We start from the raw sequence: 24,533 nt of genomic DNA, 5'->3' as shown, positions 1-24,533 counted from the left end.
AAATTTCAACAATTAAATGTTGATAAATAACACTTAAAGTAAAGGTGGGTATGGTAAACCAATTTAGTATATTAAAGTCTATTTATTTTGAATTTTAAAAGCTCCAGTATTTTGGGTTTATAAGTAGGAAAATGAAACATTTTAGAAATTCTAGATAGGACTCTGAAAATAAACATACTACAATATAAACAAAAGTAAATGATAACACGTAAATTTCTGGCCTCTGGCCTGGAAATGCAGACCACAACTCTGGTGGACTTATGGGTTCCATCAAGGTTATTCCTACATTCACGGCATATTTGTTCACAGGCATATTCAAAATACTCTAGGCCACTGGGCAGGTTGCCCTACAGTCAGTAAGAGGAGAAGAGGAAGTCAGTTCCTAACTCCATTCTGTCTGAAATTATCCACATGGCATTGGGTCTGTCCAAATGAATGTTGGTTTGTTGGCTGAAATGACAGGAAAGGATGTGACTATAATTCCAAGAAGATATACTTTGTTTTATCTGTTAATACAATGTTACGATTTTTTTAAATGAAAAAAGTAACTATCAAACGGTTTTATCCAACTATATAAGCTTCAATATTTTATATATGTATTTATATTCATAAAAATCATAATTCAGTTTCTAGATGAAGAACTGAGGCCCAGAAGTTAACTACGTTTTCAAGCTCTGCTGCATTTTAATTAATTAATTAATTAATTAATTAATTAATTTGATTGCATGGGGTCTTAGTTGCGGCAGGCGGGCTCCTTAGATTTGGCACGCAGGCTCCTTAGTTGTGGCGTGTGAACTCTCAGTTGCGGCATGTGTGTGGTATCTAGTTCCCTGTCCAGGGCTCTAACCCGGGGCCCCTGCATTGGGAGCGTGGAGTCTTATCCACTGCGCCACCAGGAAGTCCCTCTGTTGCATTTTAGAATCAAGGGTAGTGATACACAGGCCACAGTGACCAATTACATCAGAATCTCTGGAGGTGGGACCTTTGTAATATCATTTTTTTTAAAGCTCCCCAAGTTAGACTTGAGAACAAGTGAACTAGGTCACATTAGGTCAGAGGCTAATACAACTCGTACTATTGATTATCTTAATTTGGGCAAGTGTAGGTTAGCTTCTGCTATGTTGTCAGGTGTGCTGTTTATAATAAAAAGAAGAGGCTGATCTCTTGCTCAATGCTACTGAAAGGTGAGCTGTAAAACTGTACAGATGAGGTCACAACTTGATCCAAAGAATAGTCATGCTCTAGTTTAACCTAGAGCACTAGTTCTCATCCACAGGTGATAATCAGACACATTCTTAGAACTTTAAAATAAATAGATATCCTGAAACTATCCTAGACTAGCTGACTCAAGTCACTAAGGGTGGCACCTGAGCTTGTGAACTTTAAAAAAGTTCCTGATTTTGATGCCCAAACTTAGATGGAGCTCTCTAGAGGTGTGCCACATGGTATGTCTTTAGCTATATCTGGTTAAATTACAGGGAAGCAGAATTCAGCTTAAGACAGAAAAATGACTTTAAAAATGACTTAGAGCTACCCAGCAATGCAATGGTCCATTTTAAGGCAGTGAGCTCTCTGTGGCTGGAGGAATAAAGGCAGAGGTTGGATTACCACCTGCTAGGAATGCTGTCAAAGGGATTAAGAAGTTGGATCACCTGATATTTAAGGTTACTCCTAATTATTGTTTCTTTAGCCAAAATGGGCAATTGTTCACTTATAATGGATATACATATTGCTATGAAAACTCACGATTTTACGGAATATCATAATTACTTTGTTTCTAAAACCGATTAGAATTGAGTACTATTAATGGAACCTTGCCTCTGACATTACTCTTATTGAGGGGAATACTTTCCCCCTCCTTCTCATGCTTGCATGGATGGAAGGGAACTTCTTCTTGCTCCTTGGAAGACAGAAGTGTGGGAACAAGGTCTGTGAACCTGTATTCATTCCGTCTCAACAGAGAGGTGTCTCACCTGATGAGTGATTTTGGGAAAAGGAACTGAGCATGTATGGCCCCACCCCTGAGGGGTTGGTTCTCTCACCTTGAAAGCTAATGGTCTCCTAATGCAAAGATGGGCTCTGTCCCTCCGAGGCAAGGTCGGCAGTTCTCTCTAACCAGGGAGATCTCACAGGGAGCATGACTGAAGAACAAGTCAACTAGCTCTTTATTTCATTGATAATAAAGCTGATATTTTGATCTCTAACTCCCATGTCTTATTTCTCAATTTGTTCCAAAGTGAAGAAGGGAATAAGAGAGTTGGTGTCCTTAAATGCCATAAACATCACAAAAGAGTCATTAATTGTAATTGCCCATGTCTATAATACTTGTGTTCTGAAGTGGCTTTCCATTATGTTTTTGAAGCCAGTGAACAATTATATTCTAAAGTACAAAGTACTTCTAATGTACAAAAACAATGAAACATATAAAGGCCCTCTTTCTTTACTGGTATCAAAAATTTGGAAATTCTAACTGCTCAACTGTCTATCTTTAGGAAACAATAACATTTGCCAAGCTTCTACTTTATTGAGAATAATCTTAGTCATGATCTGCAGAAGTTGGTCCTGGGCAATTTGAAGACAGGTCTTCTTTATCTGTAATTTATGTGAGGAAAAGGAACAATTAATACAAATTGCATAGTATACTATTCTAGAAAATTATTTCAACATGACATGTATTTTGTAGCTGTGTTTGCTTCTTACTCTGCTAAACAAACTAGGAAAAGATACAACAATAACCCAAAATTCTTCACCTCTCATGTACAAAGTCCTTAAATTCAAGTTAGCCAAGCTGACTTGGGCAAGTGTGTTAGAAGGGAAAGCACTTGTGTCTGTTAAGACATTTGACACATTTTAAACCATTTCTTTCCTTACAATGAAAAAACAATGGAGTGGATTTCAACATTCTTATTTTTACGGTTCAGGGACAGTATCCTACCTAAATACAAAAAACTTAGTTCTAAAAATTTACTATATTTTTCACGTAGCTGAAGAGTCATGAAAAATAAAGCATGAAAAAAATTCAACATCCTCAAGTGATTAAAAACTCTATTTCTTTGGAAATAGAAGACTGAAAAATTCCCTTCTGTGCACATTCAGTTTCTGAAAAGTTAAAAGCACCTTAAATCAACCCTCAATTATTTCTCTGTCCACTATTTCTTTAAAACATTCATCCAACATGGCCATTTGGATGGAATAAAAAAATTTCCATTGTCTGTGGGAAATGTGACTTTCATAAAAAATCAAAGCTAAAATCAAAGAGTGTTTGTATTCAATATTTTTAAAAAGTATAAAGTATCATACTTCTTACCTTCATAGGCTGTTCCACACCAAATACAATACAGATGTTCTTCTCTTAAATAACTAGTCAATATTTGTAATTTTTCCAGTACCTAGGTATAGGACACAAGCATATTAATAGTTCACATTGAACAGAATCTTGGTTTTCGGGTCTCTTAGGTCATGCTGAATTACCCTAAGGCCCTAAATCTACTACACGCTCAACCAGTTAGGAGAGGTGTCAAGGGCAGAATATATTAGAACATGTCCCAGTTTACCAGTTACCCTATTTTCACATCTGTCACACAACAGAGACCCCTTGTTAACATTTCAACAATAGATCTTGGCTGGCTCTATTAGAATCAGCATCCTTTAAAGACCCCTTCTACTTTCAACAAATCTGGGTGAAACTGTTTCTCTCTACCACTAAAGTTCTCATAAGTGGTCTCCCAGTTAAGTGGAACATATGGTTTTCAAATTGTGAATGTCTCCTACATACTCTTTTATACAAAGTAACCACAGAAATGTGTATTCTTTTCTTGAATAATCTCTACTTCCTTTGAATTGTGTTTTTTTGCTTTGTTTTGTTTGTGGGTGGGGGAGGGAGGTACTCAGAGAATCACTTCCAGGAGTTCAGCAGGAAACAAGGTAGAAATTAACATAAGTTACATTTACGGGTAATCCATCATCCAAACTAAAACTGAGGTGAGAGGGTAGACCGAAGCTAACGGGGAAAATTATATTAAGTTTTGCTTTGGGGTTCATGAAATAAACCTGTGATGCAGTGGTTCTCCAGAGGTGATTTTTTCACCTCGGGGGGAAAATGTAGTAATGTCTGAAGACATTTTCCGTTGTCACAAGGGGGAAGTGCAATGGACATCTGGTGGGTGGAGGCCACAGATGCTCCCAGATATCTCACAGTGCACAGAATGGCCCCCCGACAACAACTGCCCAGTTCAAAATGTTAATCGTGCCAAGGCTGAGACAGCCGGCTTACGGAACTGGTGACAACACATACACTTAAATCTTCACTCTTATATTCATCTTCATCTTGTTCTTTTTCTTCCTCTTCCTCTTCTTCAGTTTCCTCTTCAAGCCTCAACCAGTACCATGCCTCCCTGGGAACCTGAATATTCTGAAAATGTAGAATTATTCCCAATTAAACATAGCTAAACATAACTCTATCACAAGTATGTTCCTGTCAACATGAATTCATTCTCTCAATTAAATATTTACTGAGTGCTGCTTTAAGAGTAAAGCACTATGAACTATGGGGATGCAAAACCCAGTTAGAATACTGCCTCCCAGTTGCTGACAATCCAGTAGGGAAAAGAAGCTATGGGTATAAGTAGCTTAATGGGTATAAAATGATACATATCAGCGAGGAAATCTTAAGTATCACGACACATATTCAAAATAATGTGCTATGGAAATAGAGAAAAGAGAGATTGCTTCCAGCAATCTATTTACATATGAAGGAAATTTTACAAACATTTTTGAGATTGTTTTTTTTTTTTTTTTTTTGCAGTACGCGGGCCTCTCACTGTTGTGGTCTCTCCCGTTGCGGAGCACAGGCTCCGGACGCGCAGGCTCAGTGGCCATGGTTCACGGGCCTAGCCGCTCCGCAGCATGTGGGATCTTCCTAGACCGGGGCACGAACCCGTGTCCCCTGCATCGGCAGGCGGACTCTCAACCACTGCGCCACCAGGGAAGCCCAAGACTTGTTTTTTTTAATTGAAGGAAACTTTTTAATTCTTTTTTAAAAAAATTTATTTATTTTATTTATTTTTTTGGCTGCATTGGGTCTTCGTTGCTGCGAGTGGGCTTTCTCTAGTTGCGGCAAGCAGGGCTACTCTTCGTTGCGGTGTGAGGGCTTCTCACTGCAGTGGCTTCTCTTGTTGAGGAGCACAGGCTCTAGGCACGTGGGCTTCAGTAGTTGCGGCACGTGGGCTCAGTAGTTGTGGCTCGCAGGCTGCAGAGCACAGGCTCAGTAGTTGCGGTGCACAGGCTTAGGTGCTCTGCGGCATGTGGGTCTTCCCAGACCAGGGCTCGAACCCGTGTCCCCTTCATTGGCAGGTGGATTCTTAACCACTGCACCACCAGGGAAGTCCGAAGCCCCCCATTTTTGAGACTTTAAATGAAGTTATTTTATTTTGATGGTAATTGAACCATCAAAATAAAAAAGAAATGAAATCAAATCAAAATTGAATTTTAAGAACCATTCAAATCTGAAATAGATAATAGTCTACCATGATTTTACTAGTTAGAGACACATACAGTATTGGATATGGACTGAAAATAGGCTATTCTGGTTAACCAAATATCCTGGTGAACAGAATTTCCACACATAATAGTTCTGAGTAATCAATATTCAAATAAGTGGAGAACAGTTAAGTGTAAAAATGGTATTTTATCCTTAGAGGATAATTCAGACTACTCAGGTTCCTGCAGTGAACAAGTCATTATTATGAGTATCAGTTATCATACATCAATAGTGCATCTTGGGGCTTCCCTGGTGGCGCACTGGTTGCGCGTCCGCCTGCCGATGCAGGGGAACCGGGTTCACGCCCCGGTCTGGGAGGATCCCACATGTCGCGGAGCGGCTGGGCCCGTGAGCCATGGCCGCTGGGCCTGCGCGTCCGGAGCCTGTGCTCCGCAACGGGAGAGGCCACAGCTGAGGGAGGCCCGCATAACCAAAAAAAAAAAAAAAAAAAAAAAAAAAAAAAAAATAGTGCATCTTAAATGAAAGCTTTAGTGGGTAGATACACCAGGCTTGGAGTTCTCTCTTTCTCTCTTTTTAACAATAAAAATACACAGCAAATCACACTGGGTGCCAAAACACTTTACCAAACTGAAAGCAGGTAAAAGGCTTACCTTCTGAGTATCCAATTGTTGACAGGCTCTCTGGCTTCTTCTAAGATCTCCTTCTAGCTTCATTTCATCTTGCTTATTTTTAAGTCGCATTCTGATTCAAAGAAAAAAATAGTACACTAGAGGTCTGTGCTCTTTATCCATTTTATATGTCCAAGTACCAGAAAACATACCACAATAAAGAAAAGGTGAAACTTAAACATTTAAAATACCGAAACTGTTCTGCAGCTCTTTCTTCAACTTGTTTTTTCATGTGAATCTTTCTTCTGTAGCTTTCCAACTTTTCCTCCGCTTTCCGTTTTAGTAATGCCTCATGACCAATGCCACTTTTTCCTGCTCAAACAGGACACACTGATGAGAAATGTAGTGACTTTATATTTCAGAACATGACAACTTAAAATTTCTTCTTCTGGCCACACCTTGCGGCTTGTGGGATCTTAGTTCCCCAACCAGGGATTGAACCTGAGCCCTAGGCAGTGAAAGTGCCAAGTCCTAACCGTTGGACTTCCAGGGAATTCCCTAAATACTTACAGATTAAATGCAATCCTAATTTGAGTACAATCACTCAAAATCATTTGATAAGAAGGATGGGAGAAAACACTAGAGATTTTTTTTTAACCCAAACACATAAGTTGATTTTTACAAAGATCATTGGTCTGATCTAATAAAATGGTAATACTATACACATTTTTTCAAATTGGGAAAACAGTATCAACTATCATACTTACATATAAATATGATGAACAAATAAAGTATATATTTTTTTCTCTTTAATTTGTCCAAAGTATTAAGAAAAACATTTAATGGATACATCTGTCTCAGGATACTTTTAGGACACTCAGTGGACAAAAATAGCTTTGTGTTTTTAATGGTTACAACATTTTTTCCCCTGTATTTTTATGATTAAAATTTTATTTTATACTGACTAAAACTTACTTTTATTTTTAGTTTAAAAGGTCTAGAAGTTTAACTAAGAAACGTTTTACTGAGGGTGTCTTATGATAACAACTGTAATAGTACCACCATAAAAAAGTATTTATTAAGCAAATATATGTGCTAAATTTAAGTGTAAGTTGTTATTACTGGTAAATAGCCTCAAAAATAATTACATACCTGTTTTGACATTGAGAGGAATTGGTTCAACAATACCGTCTCCTAAAAAAAAACAAAAGAGAACAAAACACAAACTACTTTAGAAATTCTTCCTTAAACTACAGAAAGGTGCAGTATGCAACTTTATAATGTTCTATACTTATCCCCTTCAGTTTCAATGATACTCAAAACTGAAACTGAACATCAGTACTCTACAATCAACTACCACCCTTGCCTTCAAATACTTAGTCCTCGATAAGGCTGATCCACAGCCTGCAATGCCACCTGAAGGTAGGAAGGATTTTAAGAAGTGAAAACACTGATATATATCCAGGAGGGTGGGAGCCACAAGAGAGAGCAAAGCCTTGCGAGGTGAAGGTCAAAGCAATGACAATAAAGGAGAGGAGAAGAGAAAAACAGCTTACAGAAGCTACTATACGGATATGGCCTCTATCTCTTAATAAGCAATCTCATTCCTAAAAGAGAGGTGAGAACTGGGCTTCTCCAGCTGAGTGGTCACTCAGGCAGCTGCCACAGGTACAGAGCAAGCAGGGCAGAGTCCTGCCATCATCTCCGATGTTGCTTCACTGTACTTCTTAACCCTTCTCTTGTCACCATTCCTAGCTGCTGCCTCCATTGTAAGCCTCGTCCATCCCACTTGTTAGCGCCTTTGAGGCCGAGCTGGGCAGAAAAGCACTCTTGATGGCACATGTCTAAAGTGGATGTGGGAAGATGGAAGTTCTCCATAAGCTTGCCAGCAACAATAAGAGCCTAGGAAGCTTAAGTTGTTTCAATTTCTGTGTAGAGGGACAGAGATTAAAGAGTCATCACTGGTACTCATCAATAAATTACAGCTGTTTATTTCTGGCTGTGACTCACCACTTTTGCCGAGGGCCTGACCACTTTTATATCCCATCTTCTGGAGCAAAGCAAACCCTTTGTTTTCACAGCCTAGTGCAATCTTCAATCCAATGTCACGTCTCTCTTGTTCTTCTTCTTTTAAACTCTTCTGCTTATTTTTCAAATTAGCTTCCTGTTGCTTTTCTTCTTTTCGACGGGCTTCTCGGATTTGCCTCAGCATTGGCAAGCCTGGTCTGATATCTTCTCTGAAGAATGAGGGAAAAGGTTATTTTGGACCAGTACATGAAAGTTTCTCATAGCTTTGCCACTTACTCACTTGACACTACTTAATATTTCAGTGCTACCTCTAGGAGCATCTTTGTTGTCACCACTGTTAGAACATAACCAATGTCCTTTGAGAATGGCTGTGTTAGTTAAAATGATGAAGGCTGGTACCATATTGTAAGAAACTAAAAGTACAGAGTTGAAGAAATTAGAAATAGTAGGTTCAGACTGATTTTTCTAAGAGGTTGGCTATAATAAAAAGCAAAGCTGGACAGCAGGTATTAAGAGGCGATGAGATGAAATGAAGTAAAACAGTAAATATCCTTGGAAGAGGGGAATAAAAAGAATCAAGGGCAGGAAAAAAACACCTAGCATTAAAAAGGAAGAAGAGATTTCTAGTATCTTTGTACTATAGACATGTAGGAAGTATTTCCATGAAGCAATAAGACTAACTTCCAAACTCACCTTTAAAATCAGTGGCATCGCTTAGGGCTTCCCTGGTGGCGCAGTGGTTGGGAGTCCGCCTGCCAATGCAGGGGACACGGGTTCGTGCCCCAGTCCGGGAAGATCCCACATGCCGCAGAGCAACTGGGCCTGTGCACCACAGCTGCTGGGCCTGCGCTCTGGAGCTTGCATGCCACAACTACTGAAGCCCACTCACCTGGAGCCCGTGCTCCGAAACGGGAGAGGCCACGGCAATGAGAGGCCCACAAACTGCGGTGAGTAGTGGCCCCTGCTTACTGCAGCTGGAAGGGGGCTGCGCAGCAGCGAAGACCCAACGCAGCCAAAAATAAATAAATAAAATAAATAAATTTATAAAAAATAAAAATATATAAAATCAATGGCATTGCTGACAAATCTCCACTAATGTCTTACACATATCATTTCACGGGGCGTGCACATTTACTTACTGGACATTAATGAAGGAATCAGACATATAGTCCTCTTCTTCTGCCATGTTCAGCTTCATATGGCAAAACCATCTACAAATCAAATAGGATAAAGTAACGATTACTAATTTTCAGTTTACCAAAATGGAAATAAACCTGTATGCATCCCCAGCCATGACCTTTCTCTAGAGCTCTTCTCCATATTCAAGTGTCCTTTTGACATCCTTCTGGGTGGAGCTCTCAAACTCAACAATCCAAACAACTCATTCTCTTCTCCCTCCCAAGACCTCCTTCATCCCTGTATTTCCAAATTAACGTCACCACTATCTCCCCCTTCCTGACCTCTTATAAACCTCTGTCAACTCTTCCTCCTTATTATCCCCCATAGGCATTTTTTCCTATAGTTGTGACCACTGCTTTCATTCAGGCATTTTTTTCTCACCTGAACTATTACAACTGCTTCCTAATTGGTCTCATTGTCTTTGGCCTCTCCTCCTCCAACCCATCCTCTAGAACCTCTCCAGAGTGCTTTTTTAAAAACATAAGTCAGGCCATGTTAGTTGCCAGTTTCGAATCCTTCAGTAAACTTTACCCTGTGGGCAGTGGAGGAACCATCATTTTCACATGGTAGCCGGAGAGATCCTTCATAATCTGACCTCTGACTCTCCTCTAGGACTAATTAGTCACGCCACATGGTCTCTCTCATTGCCCTCTGAACACACCACAGACAGTTCCCTCCTCCTAGGCCTAGGCTACCCTCCTTCACAAAAACCTGTCCTGACCACTTCAGGCCTCTCTCCACAGCACTTTATGTTCAATCTGTTCATTTGTAACTTGATATAGTTAACACTTCACTTATGTGGAAACACTTTTGAGGACAGTTTCTATCCAAAGTAGTTAAAATCATGTAATTATAAAGTACACTTCAAACTTTATTGTGTATATGAATTGCCCTGGGATCTTCTTAAAATGCAGAGTCTGATTCTGAGCTGGAGCTTGAGGTCCTGCATTTCTAACAGGTGCCCAGGTGCTATCAATGCTGCTGGTCCAGTTGCTGGATACAAAAGTGGAGTCACTTGTTGCAGAGCACATATGCTGTTTTGGCCTGCTCACCATCCTTCCCTTTGGAAACCCGGCCCTCTGCCCTCCTTGTGGTTCTAGTGGAGGGTGGTAATCTTAGTACCATATACTCTCTTGGGCACAAGATAGCCAGTTATAGTATCTTATGTCCTAGCAAAGGCGAGGGGATGACCTAAACAGGGCAAGTAAGCATCTCTTTCCCTAATGATAAGAATATATGGATTGCAGGGAAAAGAAGTTCTCTTTGTTGCGGTTTCTAAACAGGAAGTATGTGAAGCTGGGCTGTGGATGGCCATCTTCTTGGCCATTCGAAGAGATCCTGTTCTGCGGAATGAAGCCAGATAGAGACAGGCCTAAAGGCAATGAGTCTGCAACCCTAGTTCCCAAGGCCCTGATTCCTGCAGCACTTTCTTTAATGCTATGACCTACCATTCTTCCCAGCTACATAGGCTGATAAGTTTCCTCATTATTTAAGCTTGTTTGAACAGGGGTTCTTCAACTGTAACCAAGAGTCTGGACAATTACATTGGATGAAAACAGTATTACTGTACTGGTTTTTATATTTTTAATGTATATCTTCCCAACTAGGCTGTAAACCATAAAGATAAGTCCCCTCCATACCCAATGCCTACCACTGTGTCCCAAACATCATAAATCCTCAGTGCTTAGCTATGATGAGGATAAGAAGGGTCTTTCATTATATTTCTGATTTTGTAGTAACGGAATACTTTCTTCCTGTGTCGCCATGTCTTATTTTTTTAAAATCTTCTTGTAAATCTATCAATACAGAAAACTGCATAAAATAAATGTGTAGCTTAGTGCATTTTTATGAGGCAAACACTCTTGTAACCATGTGGTAGCCTCCAAGATGGCCCCCAGTGATTTTTACCTCTTGGTTTTCAACATCCTTCCACAGTGAACAGGTTGACTTATGTAACCAACAGGATATTGTAGAAATGGTGGAGTGTGACTTCTTGGTCATAAAAGACACTACAGCTCTTAGATCACTCTAACTCTGAAGTTAGTTAGATCACTCCCTCTGAAGGAAGTCAGCTGTTATGTAGTAAGGATATTTAAGCAGATCTATGGAGAAGTCCACACAGGAGGAACTGAGGCCTCCTGCTGACAACCAGCACAAACTTGGGAGTGACACAAGTGAGTCACCTTGGAAATGGATCCTCCAGCCCCAGGCAAGCCTTCAGATGCTCACTGGAGGATGGCATCTTCCTTACAATTTCTTTTTTTAATTTTAATTTTTTGATTATTTATTTATTATTTTTTGGCCACGTGGTGCAGCATGTGGGAGCTTAGTTCCTCGAGCAGGGATCGAAACCATGCCCCCTGCACTGGAAGCACAGAGTCTTAACCACTGGACCACCAGGGAAGTCCCCATTACAACTTCTTAAATTCCAAGCTAAGTTAAACCACTAACAAACTCCTGACCCACAGAAACTGTGAGATATTAAATGATTATAGTTATTTCAAGCTGCTAAACTTTAGAATAATTTGTTCTACAGCAAAAGATAATAGAAATTATCACCCATATCAGCAGATAGAACCTTGTCAGCCACCCAGAAGCCCTCCCTGTCCCCTACCCTATCGCACCCCTTCCAGTCACTTCCTTTTCCTTATGGTTTCATCATCCACACATGCATCCTTAAACATTACCGCTTAGTTTTGCCTAATTTTCCTTTTATTATAATACAATAAGTTAAAAGTATGTAAGATTATATCCAGCACTTGTGGTAATTCACCCACTGTCTCTAAACCTCAGATTCTTCATTTGTAATAATAGTATTTTTATACATAATGACCTAGCACCTACCGAGTGTATCAAACATTTTTATCCCATTTAATTACCATTAACAACTCTGTAAGGTACGGACAGTTAGTCCTGCTTTAATTAAGACTCAGTATGGCTAAATGACTTGCTCAACACCACAAAAAATCCAGGTCTCGGGCTTCTCTGGTGGCGCAGTGGTTGAGAGTCCGCCTGCCGATGCAGGGGGCGCGGATTCGTGCCCCGGTCCGGCAAGATCCCACATGCCGCAGAGCGGCTGGGCCCGTGAGCCATGGCCGCTGAACGTGCGCGTCCGAGCCTGTGCTCCGCAACGGGAGAAGCCACAACAGTGAGAGGCCCGGGTACAGAAAAAATAAAATAAAAAATAAAAAATCCAGTTCTCAGAGCTCTTTCTACTGCAAATAGGATTCGATTATTTTTAAGGGACCTACTTAGCTCTGAAGTGCTATGCAGAGGGGTTACAGGTTTTTTAAACCCCCTTTTTATGGGTACACTGTACTTTATCATCATCTGTTCCCATAAGGATAAGGATAAACTTCACAAGGCGATAATCCTGGCAGAATGACGGTGGCTTGGATCACAGTGACAGCAGTGTGAGTAGTGAGAAATGATCGGATTCTGGGTATATTCTGAAGATAGAGGTAACGGGATTTGCTGCTGGATTGGCAGTGGTATGGGAAAGATCGATGTCAAGGATTACTTCAAGGCTTTTGGTCTGAATACCTGGAAGAATGGAGTTACCAGTTTTTGAGAGCGGTTAGACTGTAGCATCAGGTTTTGTTTTTGTTTTGTTTTTTGGCAGATAGTGGGCAGGGAGGTGGCAATAAGAGTGCTGCTTCACATGTACTGAGAGTCCCATTACACATCCAAGTGGAAAGATAGACTAAGTAGTTATATGTACAGTAGAAAGGTGACAAGAAGCGCGTCAGACCCAAACACTCCTCTCAGGGGTCGCTGATCCCTTCCCTGTCGCGCCCCTCCCGGTTGCAAGCGTGCCACAGACGCGACCACTCACGGGTGGGAACATTGGTGATGGTGTGATGGGTAGTCACAGCCAGTGCACAGATCACCGCCCTTCATCATTCCACCAGGCGCCCACAGCTCCTTACCTGGCAGCTCTACTCTCCCCAGGCCAGCTCGCGAAAGCTAGCGCTGCGCAGACGCTCACCAACCTACGCGGGACCTCTTGGCCTTCGCTCCCATCTGAGTTCCCGCGGCCAGTGTCAATTGGAAACCGGAGGCAGGCGGGGCCAGGCGGACGTGGTTAAGTGCGCTTGCGCAGGATCAGACTTCCGCGCACGCGCTCTCCTCGCGCTTCCGTCTGGCAGAAGTGCGGGAGGCGGGGCATCCGGGTCCCTTGGCGGCTGCTTCTAGTTGCGGAGTTTAGCTCGTCTACCCCTGCCAGACTAGGAGGTGAGGCCGACCCGTCTGCCGCTGTAGCGTGCACGTTGACACACACGCACACACACACACACCCCAAGGCTCCCACTAGGTTATCAGAGGTATGGGGACGGAATTCGAGTTCGTAATGAACATTTGCCCTTTTCAGGCGCCGGACATGTTTCCGAGTCGCCGCCTCCTGGGGTTGACAGCCCGGGTGACCCGGCGAGGCCTGAGACGGCCTCGGGCCCGGCGCTGCGCTGCCTTCCTCCAAATAGCCGGGTTTACCCGGACCTGCAGCGCGCGCGGCCTCTGCCAGCTGCGTTCCTGGACCGCCCGGCGTTTTCGCTGAAGCTTCGGCCGCGGGGACCTGGCCTCCCGCCGCCACCTCAGCCCCGTAGGAAGACTCTCGGAGCCTTCCAGTGTGGGATCTGTCGGCTGGGACGTTTTGACCTCCTCCTGGGGCAGGTGCAGCAGGGGAAGCGGAGGTTGCTGTTCACCGAGCAGTGGAAGAGGAAAAAGGAGGATGGGTTGTCAGGCCCGGCTGGTGTTTGACCTCGGTGCTTCAGTTTTCCCGTTTATGGAATGGGTTAATGACGTGTTTTGCTAGGCATTTTCCTTCTATAATGCCTTATTTGCAATATTTATTTTAATTTTCCTTTGAACCCATTATTCATTCTTCCTCACCAAGCATGACTTTCCTTTGTTTTTGTTTGCACTCTTATCCTTTAAATTTAGGTTCTCAGGTTTTGCCTCAAGGAAGTTATGTAAGTTTCCTCCAAATGAAATGAGAAGTAAAGCCTTATTTTTCATTTCTTAGTGATTCCATTTGTTAAGTTTGACTTTTAATATTAACAAGGTCTTACAAGTATTTTAAAATTGTTTATTTAAGGTATGAAATTAAAACTTCAGTAATGGAGTTAGCCCACAGTTTACTGCTGAATGAAGAAGCTTTGGCTCAAATCACTGAAGCGAAGAGACCAGTTTTTATCTTTGAATGGTTGCGATTTCTTGATAAAGTCTTGGTTGCTGCCAACAAGGTATGGTATTACTTTTTTTCTAGCTGGGTTAACATATATAAAGACTATTATGTGTACATGATTTGTAAGAAAACACATTATGTTTTGGAGGTTGTGGGTCATTTGTGGAATTTGAGAATGTTACACTGTACTGTAGTAAGAATTTCTTGTCTGTCCTTTTCTATCCTGTGGCAAAACCCAAACCTCATTTAAATCCAGCTTATTGCCTGGATAGAGACTTCATGTTTCTACCTGGACATCTGAATGTGAGTGGAGAAAAACATGATTATATGACTGCTGTCACTTCTTTTTTTAAAATAAATTTATTTTTAATTTTTATTTTTGGTTGCGTTGGGTCTTGTGCGGGCTTCTCATTGCGGTGGCTTCTCGTTGCAGAGCACGGGCTCTAGGTGCATGGGCTTCAGTAGTTGTGGCACACGGGCTCAGTAGTTGTGACACGCAAGCTCTAGAGCTCAGGCTCAGTAGTTGTGGCACTCGGGCTCTAGAGCGCAGGCTCAGTAGTTGTGGCGCATGGGCTTAGTTGCTCCGCAGCATGTGGGATCTTCCCGGACCAGGGCTCGAACCCGTGTCCCCTGCATTGGCAGGCAGATTCTTAACCACTGCGCCACCACGGACTCCCCGACTGCTGTGGCTTTAAATTCATTATCTCCAACATCAAGTGGTCCCTCGGTGCTGTGTAGCAATTCCAGTATCTTCACTTGTCTCTCTGAAGAGTTAATAATAGGCTTTTCTTTCTTTTTCCTTCTTCCTTCACAATCTTTTCACCCAAATTACTTTTCATTATTTGTGTGTTTATTTTCTGTCTTTAAAATTAGATGCTGTCTTTAAAATTAGATGCTTTCCTCAAACATCTGAGGCAAATTTGGCTGTCTGCTCAAATTTTAGAGTGAGTAGTAAAAGTTTTCTGGTCAGGTGAAGTGTGCTTCGCCATAGACTAGTCCAATTCTTTGAGGAACCCCTTTAGGTTTTTCTGAGCTAGTCATTCTCTATAAGACTTTTTTACTCTAGTGTCCTAGGGTACATGACTAGCTGCCTAGGTTCTAGGATTTGGGGGAGAAGGCTGGGGACTTCAACATTCAGTGTCTAAACTTTTACTTAATCCCCCTGTTTTCAGTGCAGTTTTCCCAGCCCACAGCTGTGCCCGAGCTCACTAAGTTCAGGATGGAGGAGAGAGAGATGTGGGAGTCTTACAGCTTCTTAAATAGACTCTCAACCATTCCTTCCATTTCTAGGCATGACTTTACTGTCTCTTCCATAAGCATTTGGGGCCTCAAAACAAGAGCAACAACGAACAAGCATGAGCTTTTCAGGGGTCCTCTGTTGGAAGTTGGGGCTCTTCTTAACTTTCCATATTGGGGATACCTGGCTTCTATATTTTGCGTTGATTCTTTTTCTGTTTTCTTTGCCCTTTTATATTGGTGCTTTTTTTTTTTTTTTTTTTTGGGTTGCCCTTTAGTATACTTTTAGTTTCTGGAGAGACAGAGTTAATGCATGGATTCATTTACAGTCTTTAACTAGAAGTTTCTATTTTCTCTTAAACACACTCCAGCTGGATATTTGTTGCCTCCATTACACTGAAACAGATCTTGTATTGCCCAAACCAACAGTCAGTATTCTGTTTTAATGGAGCTGTTTGACATAGCTGATCCTCTATCTTAAAGCACATATCTAATCCTCTATCTTAAAGCACAAAATATCTTTTTTTGTTGTGAAATTGAAAAATACAAAAGAGTATATAAAAAGTATATCCAAATTATGAAGCATAATAACATGAACATCTGTATACCCTTCACCCAAATTTAAAAATAAATTGTTATCATTACTGTTGATGCACAGTTGGTGTGAAGTTTCTCCTATTTGTGGTTCCCAAGACACTGCTTGCTTTTAATTCTACTCCTGCTTCACTAGTTCCTCGTTCTCTTTTGCTAGCTCTTTCTCAGTCCTGGGCACTCTTTTTTTATTTTTATTTTTTTAAAAAAAACACATCTTACTCCTTCAGTGATAGCATCTAATCTCATGATTTTTCTGCCATCTGTGTAGTAATGATTCCCAGATATCCAACTAGCTACTCCACCTCTTTCTCTTGAATATCTAAACAGCATCTCAAAGTTAACATATTTAAAACTAAGTTCTCCATTTCACTGTCTCAAACCTGTCCTTTCCCCAGTGCTTTCTATCTCAGGAAGTGACCATATAATCCTTCTGGTTGCTCAGGTCATAAATCTTAGAGCCACTCTTCACTTTCTTCTTTTTCTCAAACTCCACATCATATTTATCAGCAAATCATATTGGTTCTCTCCCCTAAATATATCCAGAATTCAGTTACTTCGCATTATTTCTATTGTTACCACCCTCATTTCTTGTCAGATTATTGCCACAACTTAAGTGCTCACCGTGCTTCTAGCCATGTACCTTGTAGAGTATCCTCAGCTCAGTAGTCAGAAAGACCATGTTAAAGCATTTAATCGTGTCCCTCCTCTGCCTCAGACTCTGACTGAGAATCAAATACAAAGTTCTTACAATGGTGTATGAGGCATTGCATGACCTGCTCCCTTGTATCATTCTGACTTCATCTCCTGCTCCTTCCTCTGTCTTATTTTGCTCCGGCCACACTGGCTTCTTGCTGTCCTCAAGCATGCTGAGTATGCTCCCACCTCAAGGCCCTTGTACTTGTTCCCTGCCTGGAATGTTCTTCTCCCAGATATCTGCATAACTCACATCTTCACTTCTTTTCAGAGATGCTTTTTTCTTACTAATCTGTATAAAACATGAAGAACTCACAGTATTCATTTGTTTATTTGGTAAACTCTGTTTCTCCCCACTAGAATGTAAACTTCATGAGGGCAGAGACTGTCTATTGTAATCACTCTTGCACCCCAGTACCTAGAATAGTGCATGGCATATAAGTGCACAATAAGTATTTCTTTAATGGATGGATGAATTCTCAGCATTGATTACGAGTAGATCTGAATATTTCTTCTGTTGCCTAGAGCTCTTCAGAGTTTCTTTTGGTTTCCTTTACTGATCTATAACTTTATGAACTACTGACTTTGCATTTACAGGGGACCCTAGCTGAGTTCTAAGATGTCAATTGTCCATACACCCAGTATTTTACATCCTTTGACTGCCTGTTGGTTTTATTTTTTAGTAAGTCAGCATGGAAACTTTTTGGATATAGAGTAATCACTTTTATTGGCAGCTAACTTTGTGGAGGAGGAGAATGAGGAGAATATTTAATCTAGGAAAGAATGGTTCATTTTTTTTTACTGAACTCTTCCTTATCTTGAAAATTCTCATTTATGGTTTTATGCCTAATGTAATATAGATTTTAATTATTAGAGTGCCTTAACTGTTAAGTATTTTAAAATTTTCACTAAAAGGTAACAAAATTATATATAAGAAGAAAACTGATGATGTTCTTTATTTTTTTATAACAGACTGATGTAAAGGAAAAACAGAAAAAACTTGTTGAACAATTAACTGGATTAATAAGTAGTTCACCTGGACCACCTACGCGAAAATTGTTAGCTAAAAATCTTGCAGCCCTTTATAGCATTGGAGATACTTTCACTGTTTTTCAAACACTTGATAAATGTAATGACATTATCAGAAATAAAGATGACACTGCAGCCTACTTACCAACAAAATTGTAAGTACTTACTTTGAGATTGACCCTTGAAACTTGTTTTTTCAGAGTAATTTATCTTAATAAGGGCCTGCTGATCATAAAGACCCCTGTGTAGATGGAACCTGAGACATGCTGCTGACATTGAAAGCTCTAAGTAGGTCTGGGAAAGGGGTTCTATTTCAACATATGCTCCATTGCCCCTGGGACTTTTAGCAAACTACAGAGAATTGGTGTGATGTCAGCAATTTGCACAGGGGTTTTTGGTAATTTTGGGAGGAGATAATATTCTTGGCTGGGATGGAAAGAAAAGTAAAGATTTTCTAGGTGATGAGATTGAGGCAGGAATGGGCAAACTGTAGCCCACAGGCCAAATCCAGCTTGCCACCTATTTTGTAAATAAAGTTTATTAGAATACAGACATGCTCCTTCATTTAGGCGGTGGCTGCTTTCACACTTAAATGGCAGAACTGAGTACCTGAGACAGAGACCATTTTGCCTACAAGTTTGCTGACTCCTAAATTAAGGGCTTGACCCAATTTCAAGCCCATACCTGTGGTCTGGGTCAAGGGCAGACATTTTCAGAGCAAGTCTTGAGGATAATGGCATAGGGATGCATCCTGTGAAAGAGTCAAATAAGAAAATCAGGAGTTATTATAGTGCAGTGAGGAGTGTCGTGGGCGGGAAAGTAACACCTGAATAAACTTAGGCGCGGTGTGACGGGAGAGCAGCGTCAACAAAGCCTTCTCAAAGAAGCATCAGCCAGAGAAGATCAGCCATCCAGGAGGGAAATATGGAAATGAGTCAAGTAAGGGGTTGAGATGGGAAAAGGGGAAGATGGATGTGACAGGTCATGGACTGGCAAATTTTATGGAAAGGGCCAGATAGTAAATAGTTTTGGCTTTGTGGGATATCATCTCTGTTGCAGCTACTCAGCTCTGCCATAGATAGTATGTAAATAAATGAGTACAGCTGCGTACCAATAAAACGATTTACAACAACAGGTGGCAGGCTGGATGATGGGCCAGATTTGACCTGCAGGCTGTGGTTTGCTAACCTATTTTCTAGACAAAGGAAACTGATAATTGGAAACAGAAGTGGCTTATTTATACCTTATTTACAGTGCTTACAGAAAGATATAAAATAGTGGGGGGAATAAGTTGAGGGGAAAATAATGAGTCCAGTTCTGGGCATGTTGAATTTGGAGTCCAAGTGGGAATATCCAAGTGACAGTGTGTAGTAAGCAGTTGGAAATCCTGATCTGGATTTCAGAGACCTGAGCTGAGAATGTCATTTTGGTGAGTAGAGAATGAAGATTTTAGAGTAGGCTGAACCCTTTAGTATGGATAAAGTTACCTAGGAAGAGTATTATAATACTGTGTGAGAAGAGAAGAGAGCAAGGATACAACTTTAGAACACCAACATTCAAGGAGCCAGGGCCAGTATAATAATAGCTTAGAGGAAATGGAGAAATTATTCTGAACCCAGACATTGATTTTTAGGTCTGTTTTCAACTTCATAGATATGCTGTGATTAAGTTTTGTGTTGTTTGGGATAGATGTAGCTCTTAAAAGTTTTAGAAGAGATTAGAGTGCATCAGTGTTTTCCAGTTTATTTTGGAGTTTGAAGCCATGTTAATAGTTTTGTGATTTAGTTCTCTACCACTTGGCAAATCCACACGTAATTTTATAGTTCTGGCTAAGTAGACTTTATTACATATTATTCATACATATTTCCAGTGGATTCATGGGTTCTATTTAGGAATTCACTAATATATTCTGGTATGTGACCTCAGTCATTTTTAGCTTTGTTATCAGCCTATAGAGTATTGAAAAAAGCATGGGATTTGGAGTCAAAGAAGTGAAGGTTGATTCCCTGATTCTACTGTTAATTGCTTGTGCGATAGTAAACTACGTTTAATCTCTTTCAGCCTCAGAGTAACTTGCTCAGGACACATAGCTATTGTGTGACAGGTTCTAGGATTTAGGTACAGATCTGCCAGACTCCAGAGGATACACCTTTATGCCCAGCTCCTGCCTCTAAGCTAAGCTCAGAGCTATTCACTTATTTACTGTTTACATGAGTGATGGTAGGGTGATTTCCCTACCATGGGAAGAGATGGGCTGCTGTTACATTTCTTCTTCTGTGTAGTCAGGTGTTCTGTTAAACCCATTTAGATTAAATTTTACAAGTAATTGCTTATTTATATATTAAGAGGCAGACACTGTGAGCAATACAAAAATGTATAAGCTTCTCTGTTTCTGGACTTCACATTTCCGTTGGCAGGGCAGGATAAGATACAGACATATAAAATGGTCAAGTTGCAACACAGGAAATGATATAATTTTGTCAGAATGAGTGGTTGACATTTTACCTGTAATGAGAGAAGAGAGGGATCATTGTGGATGGACATAATTTGGAAAGTCCTCAAAAGGAAAGGTTGGGTTTCTTTCCAAAGGATGAGAATGATTTGTTATGTAAATATATGTTTATTCTCTTATTTTCCTAACAAGAATACAATTTGATTATCCATAGTATCTGTTACAATTATACAGAATAAACAAGGTATTCATTTTTAAAAAAATTTTTAATTGAAATATAGTTGATTAATGATATTGTGTTAGTTTCAGGTATACAGCAAAGTGAGTCAGTTTTATATGTATATATAGTTTTCAGATCATCTTCCATTATAGGTTATTACAAGATATTGAATATAGTTCCCTGTGCTGTACAGTAAATCCTTGTTGCTTATCTATTTTATGTATAGTAGTTTGTATCTGCTAATCCCATATTCCTAATTTATCCCTCCCCCCTTTTCTCCCTTTGGTAACCATAAGTTTGTTTTCTGTGTCTGTGAGTCTGTTTCTGTTTTGTCTATTGGATTCATTTGTATTATTTTTTAGATTCCATATGTAAGTAATATATAATATTTATCTTTGTCTGACTTACTTAGTATGATATTCTCTAGGTTCATCCATGTTATTGCAAATGGCAATATTGCATTCTTTTTTATGGATGAGTAGTATTCCATTGTTGCGGGGTTTTTTTGTTTTTTTTTTTTGCGGTATGTGGGCCTCTCACTGTTGTGGCCTCTCCTGTTGTGGAGCACAGGCTCAGCAGCCATGGCTCACGGGCCCAGCCGCTCCGCAGCATGTGGGATCCTCCCGGACCGGGGCATGAACCCGTGTCCCCTGCATCGGCAGGCGGACTCTCAACCACTGCGCCACCGGGGAAGCCCTCCATTGTATATTTACACCACATCTTCTTAAACCAGTCATCTGTTGATGGGCACTTAGGTTGTTTCCATGTCTTGGCCATTATAAATAGTGCTGCTATGAACATTGGGTGCCTCTGTCTTTTCGAGTTAGAGTTTTCATCTTTTCAGGATATATGCCTAGGAGTGGGATTGCTGGATCATATGGTAGCTCTATTTTTAGTTTTTTAAGGAACCTCCATACTGTTTTCCATAGTGGCTGCACCAATTTACATTCCCACCAACAGTGTAGGAGGGTTCCCTTTTCTCCACACCATCTCCAGCATTTGTTATTTGTAGACTTTTTGATGATAGCCAAGAATCAACAAGGTGTTCTTGAAAGTTGAAAATTAAGGATTTGTGGCCAAAAGTGTCCTGCACAAATACAAATTGATTTCTGAAAATAAGAAAAATGTTATAAAATTATTAATCTGAACAGTGACTCGTGAAAATGTCACTTCTTACAGGGCTGCAGTGGCTTGTGTTGGAGCATTTTATGAAAAAATGGGGAGAATGTTAGGCAGTGCATTTCCAGAAACAGTAAATAATCTTTTGAAATCTCTGAAAGGTGCAGAGGTAAGTTTTACAACAAATATTATTTAAATGTTTTGCTTGTGGTGGGAGTTAGATGTTAAAAATATATGTTGCCCTTTTTCTGTCAGCGTAGTACTTACATTGCTTAGCAAGAGGGTAATTTAAAATTGTTACTTGCAAAAAAATATTACTTGCCCCTTGTTTTAATGTACATTACGTCATATTTCAGGGAGAAGGGAAAGAATGCTTTACCTTGACAAAGAATAGGTTTATGTATTATTTTATTTAGCCCTAGGGATATTTTTGTACTGCCATATTATTTTTTGTGCCATAGCTAATGTATTAGTTTCCTACGGCTGCCATAATAAATTACCACAGACTGGGTGGCTTAAAGTAACAAATTTATTGTCTCACATTTCTGGAAACTAGAAGTCTGAAATCAAGGTATCGGCAGGGCCATGCTTCCTCTGATAGCTCTTGGGAATAACCCTTCCATGCCTTCTTAGCTCCTGGTTGTTGCTGACCGTCCTTGGCTTTGGTGGTATTCCTTGTTTCGCAGATATATCTCTCCAATTTCTGTCTCTATTGTCATATGGTGTTCTCCCTATGCATCTGTGTTTTGTGTCCAAATTCTTCTATTATAAGGATACCGGTCTATTATAAGGATACCAGATTCTTCTATTATAAGGATTAGGGTCTACCCTAATATAGTATGACCTCATCTTTACTTGATTTCATCTGCAAAGACCTTATTTCCAAATAAAGTCATGTTCACAGGTAACAGGGCATAGGACTTGAACTCATCTTTTGGCGGGACAGTATTCAATGCACAGCAACTAATATGAAGTAAAAATAGTTCTGTTTTGTCATGTCAGTTTGGTATTACTTCTGAAAATTCCTTGCTCATTTGGGGTTAACTAAAAATAGGCCAAGCACTGGTCTCATAGTCTAATTCTTTGTCTAGGAAAGCTAAAGATTTCTTGGACAACACCTCTTCTGGGAACTCTTTGTCTATTAATTTATTAAGCAAGAATTGAGGACATATTCTCAGGCATTAGTCATATAAAGATGAATAAGATCTACTCCCTGACCTCAAAGAGCTTACAGTCTAGTGAAAGAAATCTGTTTGAATAAGTATACTATCAGAAATATGAATCAAGCACAATAAGAGTATAAAAACAAGAGTTCAAAGTAGTCTCAAGAAGTTGATAGTTTGGAATATATCTGTGAGAAGTTTTTAAAATGTGTTGGATGTTTTCTTCCTCTTTTAGATGGTTTATATTCTTAAGTACTTTTTACTTAACTTCATATTCTGAAAGCTTGGATCCTTGAGGTATTATATTGAAGCTTTTGAATTTGTCATGTTCTCATTATTTGCACTTCAACAGATCATGGAAACATAAGAATATGTTTACTTATTGTAACCTAATTTCTCAAATAATTATTTTGCTGAAGTTAATAATTATTTGTACCTTTCAGGTACGTTCTAAAATACTTTTTTAATTTTTCATTACTTACTATTTACGTTTAGAGGTAAGACCATTAGGCCCAGAGAATTTTTGTCTTTTGGTATGTTCTTACTTAAACGTAGAATTTGCTTTATGTTCTTTTCTAGTCTCAAGGGCGAAGTGAAATCTTAATGAGTCTACAGAAAGTTCTAAATGGACTGGGTGGTGCAGCAGCTTCCTGTCATCGTGATATTTATAAGAATGCCAGGTCTCTCTTAACTGACAGGTCAATGGCTGTTCGATGTGCAGTTGCCAAGGTTAGTACTCGGGTATTTATAATGTTGCTCCTTTTCCTGCTTGCTCTGAAACAGTCAATGATTTTTTTTTCTTTGAAAGTTTCAAAATAAGATGGCATGATTCTGGTTCCCATGAATTAGTTTCATTTCATTTTCTAGAATTATATATAAAATGGAATCAGGTGGTATGTGCTTCTTTTTTCTTTTTGCCTGGCTTCTTTCACACAGCATAATTATTTTGAGATTTCTCAGTGTTGTTACATGTATCAATAGTTCATTCCTTTGTATGGCTATGCCATAATTGGTGGATTCCTTCGCCTATTATGGACATTTGTTTTGGATATTACAAAAAAAGCTGCTGTGAACATCTGTGTACTAGTTTTTGTTATCGACACATGCTTTCCTTTCACTTGGGTAAATACCTAGGAGTGGAATGGCTGGATCATATTTTAGATTTACATTTAAGTTTTGGAGAAATTGCCCTGTTTTCCAAAGTACTATGAGATTTCCTCATTCTCCATGTCTCACCAACGTTTGGTATTGCCAGTTTTTTTAATTTTAGCCATTCTTATTGATATGTACAGGTATCTCATTGTGGCTTTAATTCGCATTTCCAGACTAACGATGATCATATTTTTAGGTGCTTATTTACCATCCATATCTTCTTTGATGAAGAGTCTATTCAAAATTTTTGTGCATTGTTTTATTGAGTTATTTGTTTTCTTATTATAGAGGTTTTTTTAACATCTTTATTAGAGTATAATTGCTTTACAATGGTGTGTTAGTTTCTGCTTTATAACAAAGTGAATCAGTTATACATAT

General features: G+C 39.9%; 2 protein-coding genes across 3 annotated transcripts in view; one reads left to right on the top strand and one right to left on the bottom strand.

Annotated features, from left to right (window-relative positions):
* Positions 1 to 2,504: 2,504 nt before the first annotated feature.
* Positions 2,505 to 13,412, bottom strand: GPATCH11 (G-patch domain containing 11). 2 transcript variants are annotated; one of them, XM_007103387.4, is made up of 9 exons: positions 13,245 to 13,405; positions 9,276 to 9,347; positions 8,119 to 8,345; positions 7,261 to 7,302; positions 6,360 to 6,480; positions 6,151 to 6,241; positions 4,295 to 4,411; positions 3,308 to 3,389; positions 2,505 to 2,592 (listed from the first exon to the last, which is right to left on the bottom strand). In XM_007103387.4, exons 2-9 carry the CDS (start codon positions 9,332 to 9,334, stop codon positions 2,537 to 2,539), a joined length of 795 nt encoding a protein of 264 aa, XP_007103449.2. In that variant the 5' UTR covers positions 9,335 to 9,347; positions 13,245 to 13,405; the 3' UTR covers positions 2,505 to 2,536. The 2 variants fall into 2 exon arrangements, with proteins under 2 accessions (XP_007103449.2, XP_028352374.1); XM_028496573.2 differs by lacking the exon at positions 8,119 to 8,345 and having other exon boundaries at positions 13,245 to 13,412.
* A 995-nt stretch (positions 13,413 to 14,407) lies between these two features.
* HEATR5B (HEAT repeat containing 5B) overlaps positions 14,408 to 24,533 on the top strand; it is a 91,412-nt gene continuing 81,286 nt past the window's right edge. The window contains exons 1-4 of the mRNA XM_028496572.2: positions 14,408 to 14,555; positions 17,993 to 18,204; positions 21,901 to 22,009; positions 23,583 to 23,732. Coding sequence (XP_028352373.1) covers positions 14,430 to 14,555; positions 17,993 to 18,204; positions 21,901 to 22,009; positions 23,583 to 23,732 — 597 coding nt within the window. The 5' untranslated portion in view covers positions 14,408 to 14,429. The remainder of the gene's footprint in view (positions 14,556 to 17,992; positions 18,205 to 21,900; positions 22,010 to 23,582; positions 23,733 to 24,533) is intronic.

This window comes from Physeter macrocephalus, chromosome 12 (assembly GCF_002837175.3).
Source record: "Physeter macrocephalus isolate SW-GA chromosome 12, ASM283717v5, whole genome shotgun sequence".
In the NCBI taxonomy this organism is placed as follows: Eukaryota; Metazoa; Chordata; class Mammalia; order Artiodactyla; family Physeteridae; genus Physeter; species Physeter macrocephalus.
The sequence above is the reverse complement of the archived record's forward strand: the minus strand, read 5'-3'. Positions and strand labels throughout refer to the sequence as shown.

Bases quoted from the DNA above. Each gene is read 5' to 3' on its own strand.
- GPATCH11 (XM_007103387.4), bottom strand. From the start codon at position 9,334: ATGAAGCTGAACATGGCAGAAGAAGAGGACTATATGTCTGATTCCTTC. The intron at 7,303-8,118 runs GTGAGTCACAGC...GTTTTTTTTTAG, and splicing joins TCAGGCCCTCGGCAAAAGTG to GAGACGGTATTGTTGAACCA. The intron at 2,593-3,307 runs GTAAGAAGTATG...CATAAATTACAG, and splicing joins GTGTGGAACAGCCTATGAAG to ATAAAGAAGACCTGTCTTCA.